This window comes from Trifolium pratense, linkage group LG2 (assembly GCF_020283565.1).
Source record: "Trifolium pratense cultivar HEN17-A07 linkage group LG2, ARS_RC_1.1, whole genome shotgun sequence".
NCBI classification, from domain to species: Eukaryota; Viridiplantae; Streptophyta; class Magnoliopsida; order Fabales; family Fabaceae; genus Trifolium; species Trifolium pratense.
The window spans coordinates 47,696,460-47,721,104 of record NC_060060.1 but is presented as its reverse complement, the minus strand read 5'-3'; the positions used below and the strand labels follow the sequence as shown (position 1 = coordinate 47,721,104).

The 24,645-nt window shown below is 38.4% G+C and overlaps 1 protein-coding gene and 1 long non-coding RNA gene across 5 annotated transcripts; both read right to left on the bottom strand.

The window, feature by feature from the left end:
• Nucleotides 1-2,107: 2,107 nt before the first annotated feature.
• On the bottom strand, nucleotides 2,108-20,391 carry LOC123910115 (pentatricopeptide repeat-containing protein At1g62930, chloroplastic-like). 4 transcript variants are annotated; one of them, XM_045961166.1, is made up of 2 exons: nucleotides 3,574-5,342; nucleotides 2,108-2,204 (listed from the first exon to the last, which is right to left on the bottom strand). In XM_045961166.1, the coding sequence occupies exon 1, from the start codon at nucleotides 5,320-5,322 to the stop codon at nucleotides 3,586-3,588; it is 1,737 nt and encodes a 578-aa protein (XP_045817122.1). In that variant the 5' UTR covers nucleotides 5,323-5,342; the 3' UTR covers nucleotides 2,108-2,204; nucleotides 3,574-3,585. The 4 variants fall into 4 exon arrangements, with proteins under 4 accessions (XP_045817122.1, XP_045817123.1, XP_045817124.1 ...); XM_045961167.1 differs by lacking the exon at nucleotides 2,108-2,204 and adding an exon at nucleotides 18,947-20,391 and having other exon boundaries at nucleotides 3,480-3,911; XM_045961168.1 differs by lacking the exon at nucleotides 2,108-2,204 and having other exon boundaries at nucleotides 3,480-4,904; nucleotides 5,198-5,340.
• A 1,725-nt stretch (nucleotides 20,392-22,116) lies between these two features.
• On the bottom strand, nucleotides 22,117-23,981 carry LOC123910118. Its single transcript, XR_006810136.1, has 2 exons — nucleotides 23,770-23,981; nucleotides 22,117-22,764 (listed from the first exon to the last, which is right to left on the bottom strand). It is a non-coding gene; the product is annotated as an uncharacterized LOC123910118 (long non-coding RNA).
• Nucleotides 23,982-24,645: the final 664 nt, after the last annotated feature.

Here is a 24,645-nt window from a genome sequence, read left to right as displayed (position 1 = left end):
TAGATTTGTAATTTTTATTTAGCTAGGTTTGTTGTTTTTATTTTTACAATCTTTTAGGAGATTTGTTAATTTTATTTTTCACTCCTATTTAAACTAAATTATTGTAGCCTTGAAGGCAACCTTTTGATTCAATAAAAATTCAGAGAATTTTCTCAAATTTGGTGGATTCCAAATTACTCTTTCGGTGGACTCCGAAACCCTATTTTGACAAGTTTGTGCTTGCGGCTTGTCTTTATCAATTAGGTTTAGCGTTTTGCTAACCTTCACGCTTCCGTTCTGTGTCAGTTGGTATCAGAGCAGGTTTCTCCTGTTCTTTTTCTAACGTGATCAGATGGGAGATCACCCGGTGACGAAAGCAGAGTTTTACGGTGCCATGACGGCTTTAACCGCGGCCATCACAGCTCTGACAACACAGGTGACAAAGTTATCCAACAACACCACCACTCAAAAAACTCAATTCAATTCCTCCGCCACCGCCTCTCTCACCATGGCCGCCGCCAACGATCCAAACAACCAAACTCAGATGGCGTTAATTCTCGGCCAAGATTCCACTCACTTCGAATCCCTAATTACAAATCTCATGTCAACCTCCAACGACCACCGTTACCAAGCCGAAAATCTCTTCAATTTATGCAAACAAACTTACCCTGATTCCTTGCTGGATATTGAAGTTGATCCTGCTTGGCATGCTGCACTGACCGAGGATGAGGATGCTGGTGAGACAACTAACTATGGATTTGGACAGGAATGTTTGGACAGACTTTCAATTTCTTTGGGTGGGAACACGATTGTGCCGGTTGCGTCTGAGTTGTTGCCGACTTACTTGGTTTCCCCTGAATGGCAAAAGCACAATGCTGCGCTCGTTGCCATCGCACAAATTGCAGAGGGTTGTTCAAAAGTGATGACAAAGAATCTGGAGCATGTATTGTCAATGGTTTTGAATTCATTTTCTCACCCACACCCTAGGGTGCGATGGACGACTATAAACGCAATTGGGCAGTTGTCCACAGATTTAGGGCCAGACTTGCAAGTTAAATATCACCACTTAGTGCTTTCGGCATTAGCTGGTGCCATGGATGATTTTGAAAATGCTCGAGTACAGGCTCATGCTGCTTCTGCAGTGCTAAACTTCACTGAGAATTGCACCCCAGATATTCTAATACCTCGTTTGGATGTGTTGACACGAGACAGGTCCTCTCACTTCATTCAATGGGATCCAGGAGGGTGGTCTCTTGTTCATTGGAGGAGTCAACCTGCAAAGGAAGCTCTTTATCAAGACGAGAACTCGGGGACGAGTTCTTTTGAGGTAGAGGAGACTGATGTAGGAGGATTTCTTGTGTATATTATTATTTTAGTTAGATTTAGTTTTATTATATTTTAGGTTGATTTCTTATTTTTATATTTCACCTAGGTTAGTTATTTTTTTATATTTTAGGTAGATTTGTAATTTTTATTTAGCTAGGTTTGTTGTTTTTATTTTTACAATCTTTTAGGAGATTTGTTAATTTTATTTTTCACTCCTATTTAAACTAAATTATTGTAGCCTTGAAGGCAACCTTTTGATTCAATAAAAATTCAGAGAATTTTCCCAAATTTGGTGGATTCCAAATTACTCTTTCGGTGGACTCCGAAACCCTATTTTGACAAGTTTGTGCTTGCGGCTTGTCTTTATCAATTAGGTTTAGCGTTTTGCTAACCTTCACGCTTCCGTTCTGCGTCACTGAGACATTGCAGAGAGTGCGAAAAGTACAAATCCCATACAAATATAGAGAATTTGGTTAGATTGAATACGGATGGGGCTCGTAGTGAAGATGGCTCGATTGGATGTGATGGAATTATTAGAGGGAGTGATGGTTAATGCTTGGGTGGATTTGCTAAACTTGTCGGCTTTGGTAGTGCGTATTTAGCAGAGTTTTGGAGAATTTTTGAAGGACTCATTTATGCTAGAAGTTTTAATTTTTCGCATGTGGAATTGAATGTGGATTCTTTGGTGGTTGTTTAAGCCATCACATGAACAGGAAACCTTGTTAATCTCATAAACAGTGATGACATTTTCTTCTTCTTGTTCGCAGCAAGAAGAAAGCCACGCACGAACTCAACGACGTCGTCTTTCAAGTAGTTTATCATCAATTTTTTGTAAGTGGAAATAAGTTGTGATAGAGAGACATGAGTTGGGAAGAACTTTTGTTTCCATAAGAAAACCACTGCATTTACAATGTTCTAAAGTCATAAACCAATTATTTAACAAGATAACCAAAAAATATTAATGGTAAAAACACTTTTTTTTATGCATCCGCAAATCGAAGGGTTCTACTTACATTGAACTCTTAGATCAAAACCTATGCAAGAAAGAACATTATAGTCAAAAGAAAGAAATATATGCAACTGTAAGAAAGAAGCAGCCAAGTCTATTAGTCAAGACTTCAATGTTACAGTATTAATAGTAACACAATGTTACAAGGTCCATGTTCCCAATTAGCAGCAGAACCCTTCAGAACCAAGGTAAAATACATATAATATCAAGTTGGAATTCATGAATCACAAATTAGACAATAATGAGTTAATCCAATTTAATGGTACATATAGTAGTAGTACAACTATAAAACTCAGCTGTAGTTTCCATGATTTAACTTTCTAGCTAACAATAGTGGAAGAAGGGAAAAAATGCTCATGTTTATGTTCCACTCTATGTGACTTGTTATTTGAGACTTAAAAAAATATTGACAGTAACAGAGACGAAAAATTTAACACATCTTCGACTGCATAATTGTCAAGTATATTGTAGCCAAAACCATATATGAAGTAAAGCACCATCGTCAACCAAGTTGAATAACAAATATATTTTCTTGTTGAATTAGCATAGCACAAAGAATAATAGTCTATATAATGGCAGAGACCAACTTCATAAGAAAATTATTCAAAAGTATATGTATATCTGGCAATTCAAAAGAAAATTATTTTTGTGTTCTTATATGAGAGAGGAAGGATAAGGCAGACATTGTATTTATATGTGATTAGCATGCCGTTATTCAGTTTTTTTTTCTCGATTATTTGTATTCTGTCCATCATTAGAGAGTTCTCTCATATTATGCTGCTCACTCTAAGTTTGGTCTTACTGCTGGTTCTTTTATTACTAAAAATGGGAAAACGGCATAATGATAAAGGAAGCGGAGGAAAGAAAAGGCTCGTGCTTACACAGATTGGACGACTATCCTAATAAACTACCACTTAAGCCCTGATTAATTATAAACATTAGATAACCAAAAAAATCAGTAGCAACAAGACCATTACAAAACTCAACTCCTTGGATCATCATATAAGAATTTAATACCTGTAATACAATCAGTTTTCAATGAAAAACAAAGAAAAGAAGGGAAATCGAGATTCTACATATATAGGGCATTGAACAATTACCGATACACAATCGGGTGTACTAATAGAAAACATAAAATGCAACTATCACTATTTACCATAGTAAATTAATAACAGCAAACAAATAACTGATAAGAAATCATTTCACGATGATTATAATTAAAATTCAAAATAACATTGGATAACTAGAAAAAGACATACATGTATTTACTCTTATAGCAGGCCTCTAGCAATCATTTGACGAAGAAGTTTCTCTGCTTTATCATTCTCACCTCTTTCAAAGAGAGTAGAAATCATTATTTCAAAAGTGAAGGCATTAGGAAAGCAGCCCTTATCTTCCATTTTTGACAGCAAAACAAATGCTTCTTCAAACAAGCCCTCATTACAAAGTCCACAAATCATAGTTGTGTACGTTACAACATTAATATTGTATTCTTTAGCCAAAAGATCATGAAAAACCTTTAGTGCATCATTAAGCCTCCCACCTTTGCAAAGTCCATCAATTAGGGTACTGTACGTGTACAAATTTGGCATGATACCTTGGTTGATACTTTTCTTGACTAATGCAATTGCCTTGTCAAGTTCATGATTTTTGCACAAAGTGTGCAAGAAGGAATTGTAGGTGATTACATTGGGCGGTTGGCCTCTGTCACACATCTCATCTACAAGCTCCCAAGCATACGAAATTCTCCCTGATTTGCACAAACCATCAATAAGAGTGCTGTAAGTTACCGTATCGGGAAAGATATTTTTGAAATGCATTTCTTCAAAGAGATTGATGGCTTCATCCAACATTTTACTCTTACAGAACCCATTGATCATAATACTGTAGCTCTTAACATTGGGCATCATTCCCCTTTGGACCATAGTGTTGAATATATATTTGGCCTTGCTCACTTCATTACGAAGGCAGAACCCATCCATTAAAGTATTATAAGTAACTACATCAGGTTTCATGCCTTGTTTCATCATCATAGCTAACACACTTTTAGCTTCTTTCATCTTTCCCTCCTTACAAAACGCATCGATCAATATATTAAAGGTATAAACATTTGGGTTGATGTTTTTCGATACCATTTCGTTCAACAAAACAATTGCTTCTTTTAATTTATTCACAATACAAAAACCATAGATTAGAGCACTATAAGTGACAACGTCTGGAAAAATTCCCTTGTTAACCATTTCAGAAAATAATTCACAAGCATCATCTACAAGCTTATTTTTGCACATGCTATCAATGATTGTACTGTAAATTACCAAACCAGGCTTGACTGATCCTTTTTCGAGCCGTCTCAACAGTTGGAGGGCAGGTGTTGTATGTCCCATTTTACACAAGCCATTGATCAATGTCCCGTAACTAACCTGGTTGAGCTGAAATCCCTTAGCGATAAGATCATCATGAAAGTACAATGCTTTCTGAATGTCATTTTTAAGACAAAGGCCTTTTATAAGGGTTGTCAAGGTTACGATATTCGGCTGATAACCCATCTTAAGAATCTTTCCCAATAGAGAAAATGCATAAGTCATTTGACCTATATGACAGTAACAATTGATTAAAATGGACATAGTAATAATGTTAGGCCTAATTGTTCCATGGAATTCCATTTGTTGGAAAAGGGAAACAACAGTTGAGTAATTGTTCTTTGTTTTAACAAGGGAACTTAAAATCTTGTTAAATTCAATAATGGAAGGGGTTTTTCGCATATTTAGCATACTTTTGAACATATAAATAGAATCATCATCAACAACATCACTAACATTGTGAAAATGTGAGAAAAATCTGAAAGTGAAAAAGTTAGGAAGTAAAGAGGGTTTTGAAAGAAACCTTGTTAATCTCATAGGTGACATAATTCCTTGCTGCGTGGGTGTGTTTGAGAAAGGAGCGGCAACGACGAAGGTTAGAGCGGAGGTTAGGACTGTTTCAAAACAAACTTTACTTTGTGATTTCATTTCAAGGCAAACCAAATGAATAGTTTAGTGGGGAATGAATTCTCTCGAGTGTAATTTACACTAGTGTAATTTACACTTGAGAGAATAAAGCGTGGTTTGTTACCATTGATCAAGAGAAAGAAACATATAAAAATTTAGAGAAAATGATTTTAGATGGTGTTAGATTACACTTTATTCTCTCAAGTGTAAATCACACTTGAGAGAATCCATTCCCAGTTTAGTGGGACAGGGTGGACATTGCATATTTTTTACCATTTATTTAAAGGGTCGCCTAATTTATTTATGAGAAAAAAAAATATGTAACCATAATATAAAATAATTTTATACTATCAATCAATTAATGTTAACTATTTTTTGTCACGTCACCTCACTTTACTTCACATCACTTTTTTGACGAGTCTCAATAACATATAAAATGATTTTCAATTTTTCTAAAATTTTCTTTTTTTTTTTGGTACAATTTTTCTAAATTTTTCTATGGATGATCTATATGATATAAACTTTCAATCTAATAGTGGATTTTGTAAAATTCGTATTTGTTATAATGTTATTCATAACCGGTCCACCATGAACCACTTGACGAAGTGATCCATATTAGAATTTACCTATTGTTTTAATATAAATTCAACATAGAGAGATATTGTCTTAAGTGCAGTTTTGACTCTCAAGTTTTACAATTGTGCGATTTTGGTCCCCTAAATTTTAAATGTGTGATTTTAACCCCTAAAATTTTACAATTGTTCAATTTTAGCCCTCAAGTTTCAATTGCTCGATAATAAAACAAATATTTCTATTTTATAAATGTTTTAAAATTTTAAAACATATATTAAATTTTAAAAACATTTTTTATTTATTTTAAAAATATTTTTTTAATTTTAAAATGCTACATAAGAAATTTTAGTAAAAAATATCAACGGGGACTAGCAAATGTAAAAGGGGTAAACTTGGCGGTCTAAAATCGAGCAATTGAAATTTAAAAGTTAAAATCGCACAATTGAAGTTTGGTAGGCCAAAATCACACAATTATAAAAACTTGAGGGGTCAAAACTTCATTTAAGCACGTGGGACTTCTTAACACACTTCATCGCTATTGGGCTTGGAGGACGGATATAAATGATGGATGGCCTCGATCAGAAATTGATAGCAGGCGGCCTAGCGAATTGTGAAGAGGCTCTGATACCATCTTAAATTGAGTATTGAGTCTTACTCATCCTTACAAAACTGGTTTGTAAGGTGACAATTGACTCTAGTTTATAAACACATATTCAGACTATCTCGCAATCGATATGAAACTTCTTAACAAAGTCATAGATATTTAACAATTATTGTCAAAGTTTTACTCCCTCCGGTCAAAAATTTGCTCCTTGTAGAGTTTTGCACATTGATTAAGAAAGAATAGAGATTAATAAGTTATGTCCTTTTACTCTTACTTTATTATTAAGAAATAAAAATTCATTTAATGAATGTATTAGTTTTTGCAAGGGTACAAATAGTAAAACATTATTCATTGTACATTGGTTTCTTAAAAAAACCAAAATTTTGGGACAAAACTAAAAAGCGAAAAACATCACATTTTAGACGGACAAAATACCACATAACATTAATAAAGTAATATGCATAACTGTAACAAAAAAAAAAGTAATATGCATAACTTGGCTTCACCAAAACAAGCATAAACTATAAAAGAGTGTGAAGGTTCATATCATCATTTTTTTGAAGAAGCAAAAAATATATTAGAAGTTGTTCTGGACTAGACTAATGCTAGTCCACCTAGACCCTCACCAAGTCCCCGAACTTGCTAGGAAGCAACTTGAAGCCTGCTTGAAGGAAAATGCTGATCTGTTCGCCTGGCACGCTTCCGAGATGCCCGGCTTGGACCCCAACGTAGCATGTCACCAGCTGACTATTGATCCCACTGCACTTCCCATTGTACAACGTAGGCGTAGGCAGTCTCCTGAGAAATCGGAGGCTGCAGAAAAATGTGTAAAAGACCTCTTAGAGGCAAATTTCATTTCGGAGGCCAGGTATACAACCTGACTGTCCAACGTTGTACTCGTCAAAAAATCTAATGGAAAGTGGAGGATGTGTTGCGACTATACCGATCTTAACAGGGCTTGCCCTAAAGACTCTTATCCCTTACCTTGCATTGATAGACTTGTTGATAATTCTTCTGGCTTTAAATTATTGTCTTTTATGGATGCTTATTCAGGTTATAACCAAATTCCAATGGCAGTAGCAGATAGAGAAAAAACAGCTTTCATGACTGAGTCGGGCAACTATTACTACAACGTAATGCCCTTCGGTCTCAAAAATGCAGGAGCTACATACCAGCGAATGATGAACAAAGTCTTCCGAGGACAAATAGGAGACATGCTCGAGGTATACATGGACGACATGATCGTAAAATCCCCCGAGGAACTCGACCATGTCGTGCACCTTCGAAAAGTGTTCGAGCAGGCCAGGAAATACAACATGAGATTCAATCCAGAGAAGTGCACCTTCGGGGTCCGAGCAGGAAAATTCCTGGGGTTTTATCTAACCGAGCGAGGAATTGAAGCCAACCCTGACAAGTGCAGAGCTTTTGCCGAGCTCCCCACTCCGAGCGATAAGAAGTCCATACAAACTCTTAATGGAATGCTGACATCGCTTTCCAGATTTGTATCCAAATCAGCACAACATGCACTTCCCTTTTTCAAATTACTAAAGAAAGAAGCAGTCTTCGAATGGACAGATGAGTGCGAGCAAGCTCTCCAACATTTGAAAAAGGCCTTATCAGAGCCACCTGTCCTCTCACGACCAAATGACGAGGAGGTATTATACCTGTACCTTTCCGTCGCCTCAGAGGCTGTAAGTGCAGCTCTTATTCGTGAGACAAACGAAGGGCAGAAACCAGTATACTTTACAAGCAAAGCCTTGCAAGGTCCTGAACTAAGGTACCAACAAATTGAAAAAATAGCTCTTGCACTAGTTTATGCTGCGAGGAGACTAAGACATTATTTCTTGGCTCATACAATTGTGGTCCGAACAGACCAACCAATCAAATCTTTGCTTGGCCGACCAGATATGGCGGGCAGGATGCTCAAATGGTCCCTCGAACTCTCAGAATTCGACATTCGTTACGAAAGCAGAAAAGCTCTAAAAGCCCAAGTCCTAGCTGACTTCGTCGCAGAGATGACGAGCTCCTCCCCTACAGTGGACGGAGCAGATAAATGGACAATCTTTGTGGACGGAGCATCAAGCGCCACAGGAGCAGGTGCAGGCATCATTCTTGAAAATGAGAATGGCTTACTGATCGAGGTGTCCCTAGCACTATCCTTCCCAACTTCAAACAACCAAGCAGAATATGAAGCATTCCTCGCTGGACTACGTTTGGCCGAGGACGTGCAAGCCAAGGAGATAAAAATCTACACAGATTCGCAACTGGTCGCCTCACAGGTGCTAGGAGAGTATCAGACCAAGAATGATAACCTCTCTGAATACCTAGTGCTAGTAAAGGAAAAGATCACCAAGTTCAACTCTGTTGAAATATTACATGTTCCCCGCGAGCATAACAAAAGGGCAGATATCCTGTCCAAGCTGGCAAGCACAAAAAGGAAGGGCGGAAACAAATCTGTCATCCAAGAGATACTCCCTCGTCCAAGCATAGAAAAACCAAGCAAGGGTGTGGACATAAACGTCATTGGCGACAAAGACTGCTGGATGACTCCAGTATACAACTTCCTCGAGCACGAAACTCTCCCTGACGACCAGAAACAAGCAGCTGTAGTCAGACGAAGAGCCTGCTCCTATGTCATCCTTGATGGAAAATTATACAGGAGAGGATTTTCCATTCCTCTCCTAAAATGTGTGGACGAGGACACAACAGATTACATCCTGCGCGAAGTCCATGAGGGCATTAACGCCCAACACTTGGGAGGAAGGTCACTTGCCAGGAAAGCTCTACGAGCAGGGTACTATTGGCCTACTATGCAACAAGACGCCAAAGACCACGTAAAAAAATGTGACAAATGCCAAAGGCATGGGGATATGCACTTAGCTCCCCCTCGAGAACTAAAATCTTTGTCTTCCCCCTGGCCCTTCGCCTGGTGGGGCATGGACTTACTTGGTCCTTTTACCAAAGGACTTTATCAAAATCGCTACCTAATTGTAGCAGTGGACTACTTCACAAAGTGGGTGGAAGCCGAACCCCTCTCCGACATCACATCACTCAGAATCCTGCGCTTCTTCAAAAGAAACATGCTAGCTAGATTCGGAATACCACAGGTGGTAGTCACAGACAACGGAACACAGTTTACAGACAAAGATTTTCAAGCATTCCTTGTTGCCCTGGGCACCAAGCAGCACTTCACATCGGTCGAGCACCCCCAAACCAACGGGCAAGCTGAAGCAGCCAACAGAGTAATCCTGAGAGGGTTACGAAGAAGACTCGACCAAAACAAAAAGAAATGGGTCGAAGAGCTTGACAATGTACTCTGGGCCTATCGAACAACCCCACACTCCACAACCGGAGAGACCCCCTTCCGAATGGTATATGGAACGGAGGCAGTTATCCCCGTAGAGATTGGGGAACCATCTCGTCGGACTGAGCAACCTCTAGACGAGGAGCAAAATGACGAAGCACTTCGAGAGGAGCTTGACCTCGTCGAAGAAATTCGAACAGGAGCTTCCTTAAAGGAGGCCACCCTGAAGCAGAAAATAGCTGCCCGTCATGACACCAAAGTCATCAAAAGAGAATTCGAGGTGGGCAGCCTCGTCCTAAGACGCAATGCAGACTCCCAGGATGGCAAACTTGCACCCAATTGGGAAGGACCATACCGCGTCATTGACAAAACAGAAAATGGTGCATACTATCTCGAGGACCTTCGAGGAAAGAAACTTCCTCGACCTTGGAATGCCCAGAAATTGAAACAATATTACAGCTAAGTTATTGCCACACTAAAAGGCTGCTCGCACTTCAGAACACAACGAATCGAGCACCTTAAACAACGGAGGGCACCATGGCACACGTGCTCATCTAAAACCATAGCAGGGGAACTAATTCACCATAAGGGAAATGGAACTCCTGCTAGACGAGGATAACTCTCGAAACGAGCCCATCGTCCCCGTGCCACGACCTAGCACCCAGCTCGCGATGGGAGGTTCAGGTTGCGAAGAAAGGTACACTAGCGTGCTCATATTCGCGTAACTTAGAAACAACTCTAAGTGCTTATACAGTTCCCTAAACTGTTTAAGTCAAAACAGAGGAGACTACCCTCAATAAAACATGCTCAGTATCAAGCAGGGGAAACCTCCCCGGCAAAATAACAACGAGCGCAACATTCATACATGCAAAAATATGATAAGTATACAAAACAGGCATAAAAATAAACAGGCAAAACTTAGCACACCAACTTGCTCGAATGAGCATACCAGCATGCCCAGACGAGCACCTCAATAACGGGGAGGTAAGCTCCCCGGCACGAAGTTTAAACAACAAATTTCGTTAAGTTAAAAATGGGGACAAGCTCCCCGGCTCAGATTTTGAGCAAGAAATTAGCATCAAATTTGGCTAAGTTAAAGGTAGGGACCAGACCTCCCCGGTGGAAATTTTAACAATGAAATTTCATCAAAAATTTTCTAAGTTATTAGACGGGGAGGCTCCCCGGTTGAAATTTTAAAACAACAAAATTTCGTAAAATTTTCTAAGTTAAAAGACGGGGAGGCTCCCCGGTTGAAATTTTAAAACAACAAAATTTCATCAAAAATTTTCTAAGTTATTAGACGGGGAGACTCCCCGGTTGAAATTTTAAAACAACAAAATTTCGTAAAATTTTCTAAGTTAAAAGACGGGGAGGCTCCCCGGTTGAAATTTTAAAACAACAAAATTTCGTCAAATTTTCTAAGTTAAAAAGACGCAGAAATATACATGCGAGCAGAAAATGTAAACATACATGCGAGCAGGTATAGACGAGCAGTTATAAACAAGCATAGATAAATAAAACGGGCACCTGCACGAAATTGTCATAAAAATCAAACGGGGACAAAAGCCCACTTGTTCCAAAATTACAAACCATGGCTCAAAGGCCCCAAAAATTCAAAAAGACAAAATAAATTACAATAGAAAGGAAATTACAATAGAAAGGCCGGGGACATCTACTCCTCGCACCTATCTTCCTGCTCGTGCCCGTCACCCAGCTCGTCTTCATGACCCTCCTCGAACGCCACTTCAGCATCATCCTCCTCTTCATCAGAGTCGGCCAGACCAGCCGGGATAACAATCTGCCCATCCTTGACCTGCCCGTTCACATGCATTCCCCGGGTCACCAATTCCACGTCAGGATTAAGGCACTTGATTTGCTGCACGGCATTCTCAAAAGCGTACTCAGTGCCCTCTACAAAGTCATGGGACAGCTGAGCAATCACCTTGACCAAGTCTGCTCGGGTGGTCAAGCCCTCGGCAGCCTTGTGCTCGTTCTCGCCCGGCGCCATAGCAGCAGTGAGCCTTTCAATCTCAGCCCGAGCAGCTTCCAACTCCTCTCCCCTTTTACGGTGCTCATCCAGCTGGTCACCCCAGCGTTTTTGCTTCTCCTTGAGGTCATCCACAACAATTTTGAGCTGGTTGATCCGACCTTTGGCCCGCTCGTGCCTGTCCTGGGCAGTGTTCAGCTGCTCGAGTAAGGATTCCCGCTCGTCACCAAGAACAAGGGAGCTCGAGACCATTCGCACCATAGCAGCCATGTCACGAGCATGCTGCTGCCTACGGACCTCTGGTTCCTGGTCAAGAATAGCAGTCCTTTCAGCTTCAAAGACTTCCGGAGGGTACTTCTCAAAAAATCTGTCCACGGTAAAGCACCGAGGAACAGGAAACTTGCTGCATGCACCCATGCCCGCCTCCTCAACCGGGGGATCTTCTTCTCTTGTCCTCTTAGCTGGAGGAGGCCGGGGAGCTGAGGTAGGGGTGCCCGAACCACCAACCGAGGTCCCAATAACCTGTGCGGAAGGGGTCCCCGGCCTCACTTCCTGGGAAGCTCTGGCAACAATCTTCTTTTTTCCTCGGCCAGACCTGCTCGCCTTCTCATCCTGCTTGGCCTTCAACATGCGCTCGGCAATAGTTTCCATTTCGTCTGCAAATAAATGACGAGCACGTTAGTAAAGGACGAGGAATACACACAACAATAACATAAATTTTTCTAAGTTAAAAAGAAAGGAAGCAATACCCAAGCACAGTTTAACCTCCCCGGCATTTTTGCACTTGAGGAGGGTCCTAGTATTAATAAAACGAGGAGAGGCCTTAGGCTCCCCGTGTTCATCTCTTATTGTAACTCCCTTACGAGTCGTCCAGACCCCGGGAGTAAAACCGGCCACAAAGGCCTTCAAACTCTCGAAGGCAGCCATGTCCTCGGGAGACAAATCTGCGTCCCCGGTTGTATATTCCTTAGGCTCCTTCTGGAAGTGGGTGTACGACCAGCTTAACGGGAACTTAGGAACTGCCCGAACTATAACTTGCCCGCTGGCATCCTTACGAGCAACACCTTGCTCGTCCCTATCTTCCTCCAGCTCCATTAAACTCTCCCGGGCAGATGGAGACTCTGGCCGGACAACATAGTACCTCTCTTTGAAATCCTTAACGGAATCCACAAACATCTTAAAGAGTTTAACATCCTCGTGATGCTTCAACGAAACCCAATTTTGACGAGGTGCTCGTCCTACTTCCTTCGTCGGCTTGCGCTGAATTTTAAAGATCCTAAAGAAGAGGGGAAGACTGGGACGAACACCTTTGTACACGCAGAGACGCTCGAACCCCATTATAAATGACCAGGAGTTAGGGTGCAGCTGCGACGGAGCCACCTGCAAGGCTTTGAGTACACTGGCCGCAAAAGGGCTGAACGGCAGTCTAAGCCCCATCTCCTTAAAAACGAACTCGTACATAGCAAAATCGTGCCCGTCAAAAGACGAGCACACCCGTTCATCCTCCCCGGGTAGACGAGTCGACCACTGTTGGGGCTCGTTTGCCCTCCGCTGCTCGACAGTGGTATATAACCTAGGATCCTTGGGAGTAAGCGCCGAAGCTATTCCCCGGGGTTCTGGAGCAACCCAATCCAGTGCAGGATCGGTTATACAGTCGACCAACATATACTTCTCTGCACCCTGCGCTTCCACAACCTCCTCGGATTCTGACATTTTAAAACCTGAAATGCAGTAAAAACAAAGTGAATTCGATGACCAAATCCACCCTTTCACCGCAATTCAAGTGAAAGGGCGCAAGATAGGACGAGGACGCTGTCCCCGACCAAAGCCCTTTTCAAATGGCAATCAAAATCAAACCGAGGAGGGTAAGCCAGGCAAAAACGGGGAGGTAGGCTCCCCGGCACTAAAGCTGTATAACGAAATTTCCTCAAAATTTCTAAGTTAAAAAGACGGGGAGGTAAGCTCCCCGGCATGAAATTTAAACAACAAATTTCATGAGAATTCTTAAATTAAGGACGGGGAGGTAAGCTCCCCGGCATGAAATTTAAGCAATAAATTTTCATCAAAAAATGTTCTAAGTTAAAAAAGGGGAGACAAGCTCTCCGGCATATTCAAACTATCTAAAGTTTGAAACGGGGAGATAGGCTCCCCGTCACTCAAATAAACTATCTAAAGTTTGAAACGGGGAGATAGGCTCCCCGCCACTTAAATAAACTATCTAAAGTTTGAAACGGGGAGATAGGCTCCCCGTCACTAGTTATCTAACCTAGAGTTTCAAAGGGGAGGAAAGCTCCCCGGTACCAAGTTCAGAAGGTGCCCGGCACATTCATCCTAATGTTCATAAATTCATACATTCTTCATGTAAAAACGCCCAAAACTGGGCAGGAACAACAAAAAATAGATCTAAACAACGAAATTTAGAAGAATTACCTTGAATATGAAGAAAATCTGAAGAACGATTTGACTAGTAAGTTGAAACTTCAGAGAGATTCACAATTGAAGAGAGAGAGTGAAGAGTAAAAATGAAATTCACTCTCCTCTATTATATAGACCAAGCCAGGAAAGTGAAGAGACGCTTTGATCCAATGGTCCTTACACTCCCTCGTAAAAATCAAAGCAGTAAATGCACCCTTTCACATCCCCAACGAAAAAGGATGCTCGAATTTCACTCGAGCAAGTCCTCAAGCAAAAGGCTGCGCTTTACAGAAAACCTCCTCGTTGCTAACTTCTTCTCATAGCAACGAGCAACAATTCCTTCTTATAAATTATCTCCTCGTCATAAATACGAGCAACAAATCCCTCTCGTAGTTATCTCCTCGCAGTAGATACGAGCAGAATACTAAATATCCTCGAAAAACCACTTCGAGCAAAACATTGCAGATGCTTGCTACGAGCAAGGCTCTGACGAGCAACTTCCTCGTCCACTTTTGTTCAAGAGAGGTTGCAAGGAGATTTCCTTCTGCACTTGGGCACACATCTAAAGTCATCACTCCTATGCCTAGGAGCAACGACTTGGGGGGCTCCTGTTCTGGACTAGACTAATGCTAGTCCACCTAGACCCTCACCAAGTCCACATGGCTTGCCCAATCACCTCCATGTCAGCATGGCACAACCTCTCAACCAAGATAGGGTAAAATTACTACTCTACCCACTATCTAAGGGTAATATCTTGGCAGTCCCTCTTAATGGGCCTTGGCTAGTCCAGCCCATTAAGAGGACCTTTGGCTCAGAGCTGGGGGCTATAAATACTCTCCCTCAAGGGAGAGCAAGGTAGAACACTATTCATTATCACAATTACTCTCTCTCTCTAACTTCTCTCTAGTATCTCTTTTGCTCTCTATTCCTTGTCTGACTTTGGCATCGGAGCACCTGCAGGTACAACCCCCCCCTCCGTGGACCATCTGCTCGGATTGCTGCCTACCACCTGCTCAACGGACTTCCAGCTGGCCTTCTACCTGTTCTGATCAACAGTTAAGATCAGAAGTGAATAATGCACGAGGGGTGCAAATTCACAAAACCAAGTCCACCTGATACATTGCAGGAACAGCAAAACAACTAACAGCCTCCCTACTATAAAAGAATTCAGATGACTTCTCTTTATGCCCCGTGTTTGTTTTTGGCCCCTCTAGCTCGCAAAAAAAATCTGTTTTTAGAAATCGAATTTTTGTTAGTGTAAAATTTACACTAAAAAAATAACATTATATTAAGGAAAAATTAACCACTGCATTACTATGTTCTCAAGTCATAAACCGAATATTTAACAAGTAACCAAAAGTTATTTATGAAGTATACATTCAGTAAAAACACATTTTTTTATACATCCGCAAATCGAAGGGTTCTATCTACATAGAACTCTTGCATCAAAATCTATGCAAGAAAGAACATTATATGCAACTGTAAGAAAGAAGCATCCAAGTCTATGATTATAGTCAAAAAGACCTCAATGTTACATACATTTAACTGTTACTTCACCTGAAATTAATTAATTGAAACTCGTCTATTCGGCTCATTAAGCCAATTAGCGCAGTATTCAAATTCCATCTTTTTGACATTTGAAAGCCAACATCTTCAGCGCCTCACCAGAAAGTATTATACATTTCATCAAAAAGCCTAAAAAAATATCAGATTAGTAAGACAAAGGCCTTTTAAAAAGGGTTGTCAAGATTATGACATCAGGCTGATAACCTATCTTGAGAATGAACCCACTTGGGGTTGGTCGAGTGGTGTTGGCTTGGGCCCTTGGAGTATGCTCCTCTCAAGGTCTCAGGTTCGATTCCCACTGGTGCCAATTTCGGTGGGCTAAGTCCATACAGAGCAAAAAAAACTCTGGCTTTAAATGGGGCCCCCACAAGTGGGCGGTGGGATTGATCCCCTTGGATTAGTCGGTCCTAAGGCCGGATACCAAGTTTAAAAAAAAAAAAAAACCTATCTTGAGAATGTTTGCAAATATAGAAAATGCATAAGTCATTTGACCTATATGAGAGTAAGGTTGGAGATGTTGCTCTCAATCTTGACATTAGCAAAACTTATGATATGATTGATTGGAATTATATTCAAGATGTTTTGGCAAAGACGTGGTTCCCGCAAAATTGGATAGGGTGGATTATGCTTTGTGTGGAGACTGACTGTGGATTTAAATGGAAGCACGGTGGGGCCCATTGTCCCTGGGAGAGGGTCGAGGCAAGTCGACCTATTATCGCCATACCTTTTTATCCTTTGTGCGGATGGGCTCCCAACTTTAATTAGACAGGCTGAAAATAGAGGAGACATTCACAACATCAAAATATGTAGAAATGCTCCAATCATTTCTCGTCTTCTATTTGCCGATGATTGCTTCTTATTTTTTCGAGCTCAGGAAAATGAGGCAATGGTGATGAAGAACATTCTCTCCACCTATGAGGCGGCTTCAGGATAAACCATTAATTTGCAGAAATGTACTGCCTATTACCAAGAATTCAGTTTCAAACATCTTGGGGTCCAACAAGTTCTGGGCACAGGCAAGTATCTTGGGTTACCGTCCATGGTTGGTTGAAGCAGGAAAGCTACTTAGAATTTGGAAGAAGATTAATTTGTGGAGTATTAAGTGTCTCTTTCAACCCGGTAGAGAGATTCTTATCAAATCAGCTCTACAATCTATTTCGGCTTATGTTATGAGCATATTTCTCATTCGGACGTCCCTTAGTGATGAGATTGAGAAGATGTTGAACTCCTTTTGGTGTGGACATAATAGTACACAATCAAAAGGTATCCATTGACTAACATGGGAGCGTCTTTCTATCCACAAGAGTTAGGGAGGTTTGGTAATTTAATCACTAGATTATTTAAAGCTAAATATTTTCCTAAATATGATTTTCTTGATTCAAGTATTGATCATAACCCAAGCTATGTGTGACGAAGTATTTGGAGTGCAAAATTTGTTGTTAGAGGCGGGTACAAATGGAGTATAGGTTCAGGAATGAACATCTCTGTTTGGGATCGAAATTGGCTACATGATGGGACTGCATTGGCTAAACCATGGAATTTGAATCCGTTGGTAGAAATGTGGCTGAGTGCTTCACGTACTAATCAGTTGCAGAATTAGGCTGTAATTTCTGAGCGTGGCTGTAATTTGTTAACAGGTTGGAGGAACGCAGAATAGCTGAGTGCTTCGCGTACTAATCAGTTGCAGAATTAGGCTGTAATTTCTGAGCGTGGCTGTAATTTGTTAACAGGTTAGAGGAACGCAGAATAGCTGAGTGCTTCGCGTACTAATCAGTTGCAGAATTAGGCTGTAACTAGATGGTTTAAACTGACTTCGGGACGATACAAATGCTGCCTCATTTTCAAGTCTACATAACAAGTTGGGTATTGGTCTTTGTATTAGGGATTACGGTCACTTGGTGCTCACTAAAACGGAATGGTTTTCACCAATAATTAAAGTGGATACTGGTGAAGCCTTCATCACTTGATTAATACAATGAATTAATATAAATTTTATGAGATGATGTGACAATCTATTTTCTTCATTCTATGTCTTAGACTTTGGTCCTTGCAGAAGTTCTTGAGGTAAGGCACCCTAGACATGAAGTAACATCTTATGCAACAATCAAAGTAACATGATTGAGCTCCATTTGAGTGAACACCTTTCCCCTTAACTAATTTCTTGTGCTCTTAATTAGTTAAAAAAAATTATATTAAGGAAAAATTAACCACTGCATTTACAATGTTCTAAAGTCATATATAAACCAAATATTTAACAACATAACCAAAAGTTATCTCTGAATTATACATTCAGTAAAAATACTTTTTTTTATACATCCGCAAATCGAAGGGTTCTACTTCTACCTACATAGAACTCTTACATCAAAATCTATGCAAGAAAGAACATTATATGCAACTGTAAGAAAGAAGCAGCCAAGTCTACGCTTATAGTCAAATAGATCTCAATTGTTACATACATTCAACTGTTACTTCACCTGAAACTAATTAATTGAAACTGGCTTATTGACATATACAATAACTTAGTTGTTGCCACAGTGGCTCTGGTGCAGTATTCATATTCCATCTTTTTCAATTTAATACCTGTAATGCTATCAGTTTTCAATGAAAAACGAAGAAATGATGGGAAATCGAGATTGTACAATCAAGAGATCTGCTAACTCTGGTATTTCTAACACTACATATATCGGGCATTGAACAATTACCGATACACAATAAGGTGTAATAGAAAACTCAAAACAGAAAATACAACTATCACCACAGTAATTTAATAACAGCAAACAAATAACTGATAAGCAATCATTTCACGAAGATAATCATAAAAATTGAAAATAACGACATGTAACAAGAGAGTGTTATACCGAGTTTTGCTCTTATAGTAGACCTCTAGAAATCATTTCACGTAGAAGTTTCTCTGCTTTATCATTCTCACCGCTTTCGAAGAGTGCACAAATCATTATTTCAAAAGTGAAGGCATTAGGAAAGCAGCCCTTATCTTCCATTTTTGAAAGCAAAACAAATGCTTCTTCAAACAAGCCCTCATTACAAAGTCCACAAATCATAGTTGTGTACATTACGACATTTAGATTGTATCCTTTAGCCAAAAGATCATTAAAAACCTTTAGTGCATCATTAAGCCTCCCACCTTTGCAAAGTCCATCAATTAGGGTACTGTACGTGTACAAATCTGGCATGATACCTTGGTCTTTAATTTTCTTGACTAATGCAATTGCCTTGTCAAGTTCATGATTTTTGCACAAAGTGTACAAGAAGGAATTGTAGGTGATTACATCGGGTTGTTGACCTCTGTCACTCATCTCATCAACAAGCTCCCAAGCATAGGAAATTCTCCCTGATTTGCACAAGCCATCAATAAGAGTGCTGTAAGTTACCGTATCGGGAAAGATATTTTTGAAATGCATTTCTTCAAAGAGATTGATGGCTTCATCCAACATTTTACTCTTACAGAACCCATTGATCATAATACTGTAGCTCTTAACATTGGGCATCATTCCCCTTTGGACCATAGTGTTGAATATATATTTGGCCTTGCTCACTTCATTACGAAGGCAGAACCCATCCATTAAAGTATTATAAGTAACTACATCAGGTTTCATGCCTTGTTTCATCATCATAGCTAACACACTTTTAGCTTCTTTCATCTTTCCCTCCTTACAAAACGCATCGATCAATATATTAAAGGTATAAACATTTGGGTTGATGTTTTTCGATACCATTTCGTTCAACAAAACAATTGCTTCTTTTAATTTATTCACAATACAAAAACCATAGATTAGAGCACTATAAGTGACAACGTCTGGAAAAATTCCCTTGTTAACCATTTCAGAAAATAATTCACAAGCATCATCTACAAGCTTAGTTTTGCACATGCTATCAATGATTGTACTGTAAATTACCAAACCAGGCTTGACTGATCCTTTTTCGAGCCGTCTCAACAGTTGGAGGGCAGGTGTTGTATGTCCCATTTTACACAAGCCATTGATCAATGTCCCGTAACTAACCTGGTTGAGCTGAAATCCCTTAGCGATAAGATCATCATGAAAGTACAATGCTTTCTGAATGTCATTTTTAAGACAAAGGCCTTTTATAAGGGTTGTCAAGGTTACGATATTCGGCTGATAACCCATCTTAAGAATCTTTCCCAATAGAGAAAATGCATAAGTCATTTGACCTATATGACAGTAACAATTGATTAAAATGGACATAGTAATAATGTTAGGCCTAATTGTTCCATGGAATTCCATTTGTTGGAAAAGGGAAACAACAGTTGAGTAATTGTTCTTTGTTTTAACAAGGGAACTTAAAATCTTGTTAAATTCAATAATGGAAGGGGTTTTTCGCATATTTAGCATACTTTTGAACATATAAATAGAATCATCATCAACAACATCACTAACATTGTGAAAATGTGAGAAAAATCTGAAAGTGAAAAAGTTAGGAAGTAAAGAGGGTTTTGAAAGAAACCTTGTTAATCTCATAGGTGACATAATTCCTTGCTGCGTGGGTGTGTTTGAGAAAGGAGCGGCAACGACGAAGGTTAGAGCGGTGGAGTCTTTCGTGTGTTACCGGAGGAGCTGGAAAAGGAGGTTATGACTGTTTCAAAACAAACTTTACTTTGTGATTTCATTTCAGGCGGATTCTAGTGTGGGTAAGTGAAACATATCTCTCACCCGTGAAGAGTGCTTTTTCACCATTGGATTAGATGACAAGATAATGAAAGGTAGAGATGAATGACTGGATACTTGTTGCTACAGTGTTTTGTGGGTTATTTTAAATTATATTTTTGCTTTTTGTTTTTTAATCAAAGTAGAAGATAGTAAAACACAACAAAACCTGTGTCACACCACCTCACAACTAGCCAACAGAAAGATGCTAAAAAATACAGCAATCAAAAAGAAGATCAAAGAGACAACCTCAAGTTTATTCCCCCAAGACCTGCACAGCAGCACCAAAAACAAGTTTATTTTTTCTTTCTTTTCCCTCAAATCTGTTCTTTTGCTTCATTAATGTATCCCCATGACAGTTTATTTTCATGAAATCAAGAACACCCAATGTACACTTCTTTTTCATCATATTCTTGATCATTTAAAAAAATAGCAGATTTTATATTGCAAAGAAATTAAGTGGAAGAGGAAGAAGGAAATATTTGAGTGCAGAGATCTGGGTAAAATTTGGTATTTTTTGTAATTTTATAATTTTGGATTTTTTTTCCTGGGTTTTGTTTGAAGCTTGGTTGAAGATCCAGGATTTTTTATGAAAAAAATGAACAAAAAGGGATGAAGAAGATAAAGATTTTCTTTTTGACGTTGAAGACAAGTACTCAGAAGAAGAGCATGTGAATTTTTGTTTTTTTAAATAACCTTTGTTAAATACTTTATTTTTAAATAATTCTAAATTAAAAAATATATTATTTTCTTTTACCTGCTACACCTACTATAGCGGGTAATTTGCCTCTCTTACAGGTGAGTGATATGTTTCACTCACTCACGCTAGCCTCCGCCTTCATTTCAAGGCAAACCAAATGAATAGTTTAGGACAGGGTGGACATTGCATATTTTTTACCATTTATTTAAAGGGTGCCTAATTTATTTATGAGAAAAAAAATATGTAACCATAATATAAAATAATTTTATACTATCGATTGTTAACTATTTTTTTGTCACGTCACTTTACTTCACCTCACTTCTTTGATATAACAAGTTAAGTTGAAGGTTTTTTATATTAGATAATCTTGGTAAACTATTTTACACGGTGAGTGCATCTCCATTATATTTTTTATTTATTGTTGTTTACCAGCTAACAATGAAATAATTAATGATAGTTTAAAGAATATTTATTTCTAATTGTTAAAATTAAACCAGTATATTAACCATATTTCACCATATTTTATCTTCTTTTTTTTTTTGTTTTGGATAATTATGATTTTATTGAAACGGTCTAACTCAAATCGATAAACAACGAAAATTACAAATGAACACCATCTTATGATTCTTATCCACCAAGGGATTCATGAATTTCTATGGATTGTGTTGGGAAAAATCTACCAAAGCTAGGCGGATCGATAGACTCCTTTCCCTCTGGTTGCTAAGGGAGAGTAAGAAAATCAAATGATTGTTTTTTAATCAGCGCCTCCTTTTCTTTTGGATATGCAGGTACTACAAGTCCTCTCACTACCAACCAGCAGACATCATCTGGCTGGTCTTGCCGGTATTAACAACAATAAGAAAAGATCCAACCTTATTTTGTCACCTTATAATTTCTTTTATTGAAGTTAGGAAAATTTTAGAAGTTGTTCATCGTAGACCAATACTTAAAAAAATATTTAAAATTTTAAATGTCCTGGAGATAATGAGTATGGTTGTTACTTAGAAAATTTATAGCTGTACACTTTTTTTTTTCTTACAACAGGAAACTCATCATTTCATTAACTAATAAAGTATCAATACAAGTAGGTGGCAAATCAAAGATATAGCGACGAGGCCATGAAACAGCCGCTCTAGCAAGCTTATGAGCAACCGAGTTCGCTTGTCATTACAATTAAAGAGCTAAATCGAAGATGCCATTGACTCGTCGATGGATGTCATCAACAACACTTTTGAAGTCGGTTTCAAAAATGACATTTGTTAGGCCTATGCGTTCCACTTCCTTCATAGCATCAAGTAAAGCCATACCTCTCCTTCAATGATAGAGCGATTACCGTACTTCCAAGAGGTTCCTGCCACTACAAAACGACCATCATGATCACGAATACACCACCCCATGCTTGTCTTTCCGTGCACATTGTGAAATCCCGCGTCTACGTTACATTTAAACCAACAAAAGCTTGGTTTATGCCACTGTATTTGCTGCTGTACCATGACAGTTTGTGTAGCTTGGTTTCTCATATTTTGAGCAGTTCTCCATTCTTCCCACAAGTGCAGTGCCTTGTTACCAAGTTGTTGTCCTATTTCCTTCTCTCCATTCCATACACAATTATTCCTATTTCCTCCTAATCAACTAAATGAGAAAGTACATCAATTTACGAAATTAAAGTGTAATTTTCAGAAGTAAAGTTAAACATCCAACTATAACATAAAAGAAACCAAAATGTAGCCAAAATAATAAACTCCAAAATCAATAATCTCCCAAATTTTTTTTTTTTTTTTCTTTTATAGTAAAAGCACAAATATATTTTACATGAATAATTTTTTTGAAGAAGTATTTTACATGAACCATTCCATCCCGAGTTCCCTGTTCTGTTAGCCAAATGAGAAAACATGCACATTGAAATTAGCTTTTTTGCAAACTTGTACACCTCACTAGCTATGAAGCACAAACACTTCTTAGATTAGATGTGTGTCCCGGTGTTGGATGCGTGGTGTCTGATACCGACACAGCGATACGACACCGACACTTATGTTTACATTGAATTATTATCGGCGTTGACGTGTCAGTGTTTGTGTCATGTCCGGTCTCCGTGTCCATGCTTCATAGCTCACTAACAATGTTAAAATCCAAAATAATGCTACTAACAAGCATTTCATCAAACATCTTTAGTGCAACATCCATTTCATTGAATTCCAATGAAACATTAACAAGACTGTTATCCACAACTACATCATTCATCATCATTCATTACATTCAAATTCAACAAAGACCCATAAATTGCTTGAACCAGCAATTAATTATATAACCCTTTTGACCCAATTAAAACATGAAGAAATAGCTTGACAAAAACAAAAACAAAAACAAAAACAAAAATGAAGAAATAATATATAAAAAATAACACACACATTCACAAATTGAAACTTTAAGAGAGTTAAAAATGTTGGGTTTTCTTAAAGTTTGAGACTTTATATGTTCTAAGAAAAAGGGTAACTAAATTTTCAAAAATTGGTACTTTTTCTTTCGTTACAATTCAACACTTAAAATCCATGTAACCATTATTGAACAAAAAAAAAAGTGAAATGAAATGGTACAAAGAGAATGAAGAATGAAAGAGAGAGTAATAGGTTTTTGAACCTGATTTGAAAAGAAGAAGTAACTGAAGAAGCCATTGTTAGAAGCCACAAGGCTTTTGCGAAAGTGGGAAAATTTCTTATCCAACGAAGATAGATTCTGTTATCTACTTCTGCTATATGCTACGGTGGTGTGTGTATCATTGTAAACTAAATGGGTAACTACCGAGTTGGTTGGATTTTGTATTTTGTTTTTACTGTCAAACTTCAAAGCAAATGAAAAGTTTACCAATAATGCAAAAATTAAGTTTTTTTTTGAACGAAAAATGTAATATTATTAATTAAACAAGACAAATAAAGACCGATAAAAGATGAATTACAATATAAAGGCATCGTATATAAGCAGAACACCAATCAAAATATCAAAACAGATATCACCTAATAGATGTCTACTTCTAATGTAACCATTAGAGATACAACTTATTGTTTTAGGCGGTGGACCGCTTTCACAAGTGGTTCACCGTGGACAAGTGATCTATCGAATACGAATTTTATAAAATTTACCGTTAGATTGAAAGTTTATATCATATAGATCATCCATAAAAAAATTTAGAAAAATTGAAAATCATTTTATAAATCTTAATGGGTCTCAATAACATATAAAATTATTTTCAATTTTTCTAATTTTTTTTTGGTACAACTTTTCTAAATTTTTCTATGGATGATCTATATGATATAAACTTTCAATCTAACAATGAATTTTGTAAAATTCGTATTCGTTATAATGTTATTCATAACTGGTCCACCATGGACCACTTGACGAAGTGGTCCATATTTGAATTTACATATTATTTTAATATAAATTTTTTTTTTTTTTTTTTTTCGAAAAAAATAAAAAAAAAATTAAAAAAAAAATAATAATTGTCTTAAGTGCAATTTT